General features: G+C 47.2%; 1 protein-coding gene across 1 annotated transcript; it reads left to right on the plus strand.

Moving 5' to 3' along the window:
- Positions 1 to 5,817: 5,817 nt before the first annotated feature.
- LOC144507622 (relaxin-3-like) lies at positions 5,818 to 9,531 on the plus strand. Its single transcript, XM_078234776.1, has 2 exons — positions 5,818 to 5,992; positions 9,257 to 9,531. Exons 1-2 carry the CDS (start codon positions 5,818 to 5,820, stop codon positions 9,529 to 9,531), a joined length of 450 nt encoding a protein of 149 aa, XP_078090902.1.

A 9,531-nucleotide genomic window follows, 5' to 3' on the forward strand; every position in this document is an offset into this window, starting at 1 on the left:
CAGCTAGTGACACCCACACCCTGTGAGTGAATAGAAAAGACAATCACAGGCCAGAGGTGAGTCCTGACTCAATCCTGATGGGTTTGGAATATCACAGCACGGAGAGGCTGTGATGGGGTCCAGGGCCCTCACTGCATCACCAGGGCAGGCTCCAGAGACGAGAGCACACAACCATCCAAAACACTCAGTTTCATTCCCCACAGATGCTGCCTGAGCTGCTGAGTATTTCCTATTTCCATCTCTGGTCTTACCCAGGGTTTGCCATTGGTGAATGGCTGTATTCCTGGACATTGGCTCCCACCCCCAGCCTCCGGTTGGCCAACATTGTGACGCATTACCTTCTTACGCCAACTGCAAAGCCCAACTGCTCATTATCTAACTGGATTTAGTTTTATTCCTTTGTGGGACATGGGCGTCGCTGCCTGGCCAGCATTTATTGCCCATCCCTCGTTGCCCTTGAGAAGGTGGTGGTGAGCTGCCTTCTTGAATCGCTGCAGTCCATGTGTTGTGGGTTGACCCACAATGCCGTTACGGAGGGAATTCCAGGATTTTGACTCTGTGACTGCGAAGGAACGGTGATATATTTCCAAGTCAGGACAGTGAGTGGCTCGGAGGGGAACTTACAGGTGGTGGTGTTCCCAGGTATCTGCTGCCCTTGTCCTTCTAGATGGAAGTGGTCGTGGGTTTGAAAGGTGCTGTCTAAGGATCTTTGGTGAATTGCTGCAGTGCATCTTGTAGACGGTACACACTGCTGCTACTGAGCGTCGGTGGTGGAGGGAGTGGATGTTTGTGGATGGGGTGCCAATCAAGCGGGGCTGCTTTGTCCTGGATGGTGTCGAGCTTCTTGAGTGTTGTTGGAGCTGCACCCATCCAGGCAAGTGGGGAGTATTCCATCACACTCCTGACTTGTGCCTTGTAGATGGTGGGTAGGCTTTGGGGAGTCAGGGAGGTGAGTTACTCGCCGCAGTATTCCTAGCCTCTGACCTGCTCTTGTAGCCACTGTGTTTATGTGGTGAGTCCAGTTGAGTTTCTGGTCAATGGTAATCCCAAGGATGTTGACAGTGGGGGATTCAGTGATGGCAACACCATTGAATGTTAAGGAGTGGTGGTTAGAATGTCTCTTATTGGTGATGGTCATTGCCTGGCCATCTTGCCACTTATCAGCCCAAGCCTGGATATTGTCCAGATCTTGTTGCATTTGAACATGGACTGCTTCATTGTCTGAGGAGTTGCGAATGGTGCTGAACATTGTGCAATCATTGGCGAACATCCCCACTTCTGACCTTATGACGGAGGGAAGGTGATTGATGAAGCAGCTGAAGATTGTTGGGCCTCGGACCCACTAACCCTGAGGGACTCCTGCAGAGATGTCCTGGAGCTGAGATGACTGACCCTCCACAACCACAACCATCTTCCTGTGTACCAGGTATGACTTGGCTGCCACACTAACAGCCTCGATTTCCTATACTCAATATTTTTATATTTCATAGAGAGAAATGCTAAAAAAAGGCAAAAAAATGTTATCTTTTTGAATTGAGAATGTTCTCCAGGGTGGTACAGAGCAGTGTCCTGGAGATTGGATGGGGGTTTGACAGTTGTCTCTGGTTATCAGACTGGTGCACACAGTCTGCCCGGTTTGGACACACTAAAAACAGTCTGTTGTTGCCAGCCTTTCCTCAAATCAGTATTCGGACTCTGTCCATTGAGACTGATCTGATCAGAATCATTTCATTAAAGACACAATAACCAGAATTTTACCGGCGCGCCTGCCCGCGGTGAGGTGGTAAAATACCGGCCATCGTGTCTCAGCTTCAACAATCCAAACTCAGGTTCCAACACCAACTTTCAAAAAGATGTCATCTCAGACAGGGTCACGTGCTCTCTGCTCCCTCCTTCCCAGGCTCCTTCCTCCTTTCCATCTCTCAGTATCTCTTCCTGTCATCTGGTACCTCTCCCTGTTCTTATTGCTCTCTCTCTGTCTCTCTCTCTGTCGTTCCCTCTTTCTCTCACTTTGGGAAGGCGATGGCCTAGTGGTATTATCGCTAGATTATTAATGCAGAAACTCAGCTAATGTTCTGGGGATCTGGGTTCGAATCCCACCACAGCAGCTGGTGGAATTTGAATTCACTAAAAGATATCTGGAATTAAGAATCTACTGATGACCATGAAACCATTGTCGATTGTTGGAAAACCCCATCTGGTTCATTAATGTCCTTTAGGGAAGGAAATCTGCCATCCTTACCCGGTTTGGCCGACATGGACAAGTTGGGCCGAAGGGCCTGTTTCCATGCTGTAAACATCTATGATATCACTGGGTTCCCTCTATCCACTCTGGTTGAGACTTCCCCGAAAAACTCTAATAAATTAGTCAGACATGATGAAGCCATGCTGCTTGATTAGATTCTGAATTTCCAAATGTCCTTAATAATTAATTCCAACATTTTTCCAACAATAGATGTTGGGCTGATTGGCTGATAATTACCTGTTTTTTGCTCCCTCCCTTTTCGAATAGGGGTATCACATTGGCAGTTTTCCAATCCTCTGGTATTTCTCCAGAATCCAAGAATTTTTGGAAAATTACAATCAATGTATCCACTCTGTATCTACTTCTTTTAGGATCCTAGGATGCAAGCCATCAGGGCCAGGGGACTTATCTGCCTTTAGCCCCATTAGTTTGCCTAATACTACTTCTCTAGTGATGGTGATAGTAGTTAATTCCTCCCCTGTATTCTTTAGTATTAATGGGATGTTCCAAGTTTCTTCCGCCATAAAGATTGATGCAAAATATCTGTTTAACTCCTCTGCCATTTCCTTGTTCCCCATCTCCCCAGAATAATTTTCTCAGGGGTCTATGTTCACTTTGACTTCTTTCTTCTGTTTTATTTATTTAACGAAGCTCTTATTGTCAGTTTTTATATTCCTCGCTACTTTTCCCTCCTAGTTTATTTTCTCTCTATTTTTTTTAGTCCTCCTTCGCTGGATTCTGAATTTATCGGGGTTTTTGGGGCTATCTCTGACTTTGCCTCCTTTATGCTTTTTCTTTCAACTTAATACTCTCCTTAACTTCCTTGGTTAGCTATGGTTGGTTTAACCCTCTCTTAGAATCTTTCCTCCTTACTGGGATATATTTGAGAGTCATGAATTATCTCCTTAAATGTCTGCCACTGCTTGCTCACTGTCTTTCCTAATAACCTAGTCACCCAGTCCACTTTAGCTAACTTTATCCTCATTTCACTGTAATTCCCTTTATTTAAGTTAAACACAGTTGTTTCCGACCCAAGTTTCTCACTCTCAAACCTTTCACTCTGAGGTCACTTATTAAACCTGCCACATTACCCATTAAGAAGTTTAACAATACCAGGTTAAAGTCCAACAGGTTTATTTGGTAGCAAAAGCCACCAAATAAACCTGTTGTACTTTAACCTGGTGTTGTTAAACTTCTTACTGTGTTTACCCCAGTCCAACGCCGGCATCTCCACATCACATTACCCATTACCGGATCCAAGATAGCCTGTTCCCTGGTTGGCTCCATGACATATTGCTCCAGGAAACTGTACCCTCGTGCACTCTATGAATTTGCTGTTGTAGCTACCCTTTCCAACCCGATTAACTCATGAAGATTAAAGTCACCGAGAATTATTGCTCTATTTATTTTACATGCTCTGATTATTTGTTGATTTATACCTTTTCCTACAGTGTGGCTACTGTCTGGGGGTGGGTCTATACACAACTCCCAAGGTCTTCTTTCCCTTGCTGTTTTTTACCTCCACTTAAATGGACTCTGCATCATCTGAGCCGAGATCATCTCTCACAACTCTCTCTCAAGGGGAAATGAATAGGGTTGGGAAGCATTTTCTGATCTGGGCCAGTGCGATCTCCTGGACTCGTTTCGATCGCCTCAGGGGGTCGGAGAGGAATTTCCCAGATTTTATTTTCCCCATATTGGCCCTGGGGTTTTTCACTCTGGGTTTTCGCCTCTCCCTGGAGATCACATGGTCTGGAATGGGGGGGGTGGGGGTGAGTTAATAGTTGTGATGAACAAAGCATCGTAGCTGTGAGGGACAGCTCGGTGGATAGGATATTGGTATGTAGATAGGCTGGAAAATTGGGCGGGGATCCTGGATTCAGGATTCAATCCTGGACCGGGGAGCGGCGCGGGCTTGGAGGGCCGAAGGGCCTGTTCCTGTGCTGTATTGTTCTTTGTTCTTTGTACAACTGACCTCACTTCATCTCTTATTAACGGTGCTACCCACCACCTTTCCCTTCCTTCCTGTCTTTCCAAAAGGCTAAATAACCCTGAACGTTAAGTTCCCAATTTTGATTTCCTCTTAACCATGTCTCTGTAATGGCGATAAGATCATATCAATTTACCTCAATATGCACCATCAGTTTGTCTACCTTATGCTAAATGCTCCGTGCATTACAGATACAAAGCCTTTAGGCTTGAACTCTGTTTACCGTTTTTGCATTTTGCTGTTTTTATTTTTCTTCCTGTCTTTGTTTCTCTTTCTCTTGTCCCCTTGCTTAGGTTCCTCCCCCACTGCCTCACCCCCCCACCCCCCTTCCAGTTTAAACCCTCCCTAACTGCACTAGCAAATACTCCTCTAGGACATCAGTCCTGGTCCTACCCAGGTGTAACCCGTCTGATGCGCGATTAATTCACTCGGGAGGCTGGATCGTACCCGGGAAATAAAGGCTTTTATTAGCAATAAGAATGGAGCATACTGCTTAACAATACAATCCCAGACTAAAGGGTCACTAGGAAGTGCAGTGACCTTTATACTCCTATAGGAAGGCGGAGCCAACCGGAGTGTACCACAGAACAATACCAACAGGTGGAACACCCCAACCCTAACCCCAACAGTAACAAGAGTAACATATGTACAAGTACCCATAGTGATAACCATCTATGGTTCAGTACCCATAGTGGTAACCATCTATGGTTCAGTACCCATAGTGGTAACCATCTATGGTTCAGTACCCATAGTGGTAACCATCTATGGTTCAGTACCCATAGTGGTAACCATCTATGGTTCACCACACCATCCAGTTTGTACAGGTCCCACCTCCCCCAGAACCAGTCCCAATGTCCCAGGAATCTGAAATCCTCCACCTTGCACCATCTTTCCAGCCAATATTTATCCTATATATCCCGCTGTTTCTACTCTGACCAGCACTGATAGTAATCCTGAGATCATTACGTCTGAGGTCCGACTTTTCAACTTGCTTCCTAACTATCTATATTCGGCTTTTAGGTCCTTGTCCCTTTCTTTGCCTGTGTCACTGGTACGGATGTGTAACAAAAGAATCTGAAAGAGTGGGACAGAATTAGAAAAAGATTTTAAACAAAGGTTTGCAATGAAATAGATGACGTGAGCTTTAGGATCTCGACATTTGACAAATAATAGCAACTCATCTTCTGGCCTTCTATTTTTAAGGACCTTTGCTTTAATGTGTGCTTATTGTAAATGATTTTTAATATCTTGTTTGATAACTTATAATTGAGACGTGTGTTTAGAATTAAGTTGCATCTGTTTCACTGGCAGAGACCTTTACCAGGTCCTGATGCTCTCATTAAACTATCAGTCTCCTGTCATGTGTTGCGACAGCTTCATAATTACTTCTGTTTATCAGATGTGGTCAGGGGTTTAAATAGAGAGCTCCAAGCAAGGGGAAATCGAGTCTCTCCTCAGGACCGACAACTCTTAGCCTTGCTCTCTGTCCTCACGCTCTCCCTTTCCTTCTCTCTTCCTCCCCCTGTTCCCTCTTCACTTTTACATCCTCAGCAAGACAGGATAAGAAAGCAGAGGCCACACGATGCAGAAGTTTTGGTTTTCGCTGGCCCTCTGGCTGTTCATCTCAGAGTTCCAGCTGGAGGCTGATGCTCGGAAACCTGTTCTCGGAGTCAAGCTCTGTGGGAGAGAGTTTATCCGGGCTGTCATTTTCACCTGTGGAGGTTCTAGGTGGAAAAGAACCAGGTTGAGTGAAGCAGGTAGGAACTGCCAGAATTTGTCACGCAGTGAGGTACGGAGTGGAGGCTCCAGCAGACAGATAACCAGCTGGTACCAGATCAATCTATTCTAGAATTAAGAAACAGGCTCCAGAGGAGAGCCAGGGTCTTTGTGCACTGCCTGGCCGGCTGATACTGTCCTGCTGGGTAAATATGAGAGAAATTAAAGTGGGGGCACTTCCCCTGCAGCAAGGCAGAGCCAGGCTGGATCCCAGTGGGTGCTGTTCCACGAGGGAGAAGCACTGCCATCGGCCTCAGTGTCAGGGCTACACAGGGGAGTAAATCAGACTTCCTCCGAGTTAAACATGTTTGACTGGGACACTCACTCAGGCCTAATCATTCTGGGCTGCGTCAGGATTGATCCAGTTAAAGTTGAATCAGAGTTTAAATCTAGTTACTTGGTTTTGTGAGTATGTTTGTAAAGGTTGTTGTGAGGGGGGGTAGGAGATTGAAGGCTGCTGTGAGGGGGGTCGGAGGTTGAAGGTTGCTGTGAGGGGGGGTAGGAGGTTGAAGGTTGCTGTGAGGGGGGTAGGAGGTTGAAGGCTGCTGTGAGGGGGGTCGGAGGTTGAAGGTTGCTGTGAAGAGGGTTGGAGGTTGAAGGTTGCTGTGAGGGGGGTCGGAGGTTGAAGGTTGCTGTGAGGGGGGTCGGAGGTTGAAGGTTGCTGTGAGGGGGGTCGGAGGTTGAAGGTTGCTGTGAGGGAGTAGGAAGTTGAAGGTTGCTGTGAGGGGGGTCGGAGGTTGAAGGTTGCTGTGAAGAGGGTTGGAGGTTGAAGGTTGCTGTGAGGGGGGTCGGAGGTTGAAGGTTGCTGTGAGGGGGGTAGGAGGTTGAAGGTTGCTATGAGGGGGGTAGGAGGTTGATGGTTGCTGTGAGGGGGGTCGGAGGTTGATGGTTGCTGTGAGGGGGGTCGGAGGTTGAAGGTTGCTGTGAAGGGGGTCGGAGGTTGAAGGTTGCTGTGAGGGAGTAGGAAGTTGAAGGTTGCTGTGAGGGGGGTCGGAGGTTGAAGGTTGCTGTGAGGGGGGTCGGAGGTTGAAGGTTGCTGTGAGGGGGGTCGGAGGTTGAAGGTTGCTGTGAGGGGGTCGGAGGTTGAAGGTTGCTGTGAGCGGGGTCGGAGGTTGAAGGTTGCTGTGAAGGGGGTCGGAGGTTGAAGGTTGCTGTGAGGGGGGTCGGAGGTTGAAGGTTGCTGTGAGGGGGCGTAGGAGGTTGAAGGTTGCTGTGAAGGGGGTCGGAGGTTGAAGGTTGCTGTGAGGGGGCGTAGGAGGTTGAAGGTTGCTGTGAGGGAGAAGGAAGTTGAAGTGTGAAGTGAGTCCCCTGCCTCTTTCTGATGCTGGATACATTGAAATGAGGTCACTGTATCAGCACATAGGTTTATAAATAATCCAAACCATAGCCCAGAGAGATTAGCAAATGCATTTAACCAGATTACAATTAGGACTAATTCAAAATCTGTCAGAAAAGCAACTGATTGAGAGGATTGAGTCTCGAGATGTGCAGATCAGGTGGATTGGCCAGGCTAAATTGCCCCTTGGTGTTTGAAGATGAGTAGGATGAGTGGACTGGCCATGCTAAATTGCTCCCTTAGTGTCCAAAGATGTGCAGATTAGGTGGATTGGCCATGGTAAATGCACAGGGCTTCGGGGTAGGAAGAGGGTTGGGCCTGGGTAAAATGTTCTGTTGAAGAGTTGGTGCAGACTCAATGGGCTGAATGGCCTCCTTCTGCACTGTAGGGATTCTACGATTATTTGAACTGAAGTACAGTTAACTGATCTTCTTGAGAAAGGAGCAATTGCCAAAGTATTTTTCCCGAAACATCAGCTTAGCAAAGGGATACATTCAGTCAGTGGTTATTCTCTCTCTGAATCTTTGTCCAGTGGTAAATCCTGTGTGTGTGTGTGTGTGTGTGTGTGTGTGTAAGTCAGAGTAAAAGTCACCAGAGATTGGATTTCCTGGTAGCTTTCACTGTCTGAATTCACACATAAATAACAGTCTCACCTGGTGTGCGGGAGTCAGGAAGCTGTTACTGAGGCTGGGTTGTGTTGTGAGCATATCCCTGCATCTCTCACTGTCGTGGAGATGCTGGCGTTGGACTGGGGTAAACACAGTAAGAGTTTTAACAACACCAGGTTAAAGTCCAACAGGTTTATTTGGTAGCAAATGCCATTAGCTTTCGGAGCGCTGCTCCTTCGTCAGATGGAGTGGATAGCTGCTCACAAACAAGGCATTGATGTGGAGATGCCGGCGTTGGACTGGGGTAAACACAGTAAGAAGTCTAACAACACCAGGTTAAAGTCCAACAGGTTTATTTGGTAGCAAAACAAGACATACAGAGACACAAACTCAAGTTACAGAATACTGATTAGAATGCGAATCTTTACAGCTAATCAAGTCTTAAAGATACAGACAATGTGAGTGGAGAGAGCATTAAGTACAGGTTAAAGAAATGTGTATTGTCTCCAGACAGGACAGCCAGTGAGATTCTGCAGGTCCAGGCAAGCTGTGGGGGTTACCGATAGTGTGACATGAACCCAAGATCCCGGTTGAGGCCGTCCTCATGTGTGCGGAACTTGGCTATCAGTTTCTGCTCAGCGACTCTGCGCTGTCATGTGTCGTGAAGGCCGCCTTGGAGAACACACATGGCACACGACAGCGCAGAGTCGCTGAGCAGAAACTGATAGCCAAGTTCCGCACACATGAGGACGGCCTCAACCGGGATCTTGGGTTCATGTCACACTATCGGTAACCCTCACAGCTTGCCTGGACCTGCAGAATCTCACTGGCTGTCCTGTCTGGAGACAATACACATTTCTATAACCTGTGCCTAATGCTCTCTCCACTCAGATTGTCTGTATCTTTAAGACTTGATTAGCTGTAAAGATTCACATTCTAATCAGTATTCTGTAACTTGAGTTTGTGTCTCTGTGCCCTGTTTGAGAGCAGATATCCACTCCATCTGACGAAGGAGCAGCGCTCCGAAAGCTAATGGCATTTGCGACCAAATAAACCTGTTGGACTTTAACCTGGTGATGTTAAAACTCTTACTGTCTCTCACTGTCCTCACTGTTGATGGAGGTGAGACTCACATCAGCCCTCAGAGTGAAACAAGCCGCAGATGTGTGCCTCCTGTTCCTGTTACCTCCAGGAGAAGGTTTGAAATTCTGTCATTTACTGTGAACCAGCTTTCAGCTGATTGGATTTTCTGGAGAGGATTTAACGGTGAATTTACGGATTGTAGTGTTTTTCTCTTCCAGATGTCCCAGAGCCCATCACACGCTTGGAGCAGACAATGAACAGTGCCGGCCCCAGTGACTGGGATCTTACTGAGGACATCAACACCTACGAACCTGAGAGCTGGGGGTTGCTGCTGGGCTTCGGGAGAGAGAGTCGGAGCAGGAGGAGCATTTCCGATGATGTGTTAGAGGTTTTGAGAAGCAGCAACAGGAAGGGGCGGGATGTGGTGGTGGGTCTTTCTAACGCCTGCTGTAAGTGGGGCTGCACCAAGAGCGAAATCAGCTCACTCTGTTAG

Source organism: Mustelus asterias, chromosome 19 (assembly GCF_964213995.1).
Source record: "Mustelus asterias chromosome 19, sMusAst1.hap1.1, whole genome shotgun sequence".
Classification (NCBI taxonomy): domain Eukaryota; kingdom Metazoa; phylum Chordata; class Chondrichthyes; order Carcharhiniformes; family Triakidae; genus Mustelus; species Mustelus asterias.

What these genes read in the sequence shown, in the direction of transcription:
- LOC144507622 (XM_078234776.1), top strand. Translation starts at nt 5,818, where the DNA reads ATGCAGAAGTTTTGGTTTTCGCTGGCCCTCTGGCTGTTCATCTCAGAG. An exon ending in AACCAGGTTGAGTGAAGCAG is followed by an intron (nt 5,993 to 9,256) that starts GTAGGAACTGCC and finishes TTTCTCTTCCAG; the next exon opens with ATGTCCCAGAGCCCATCACA.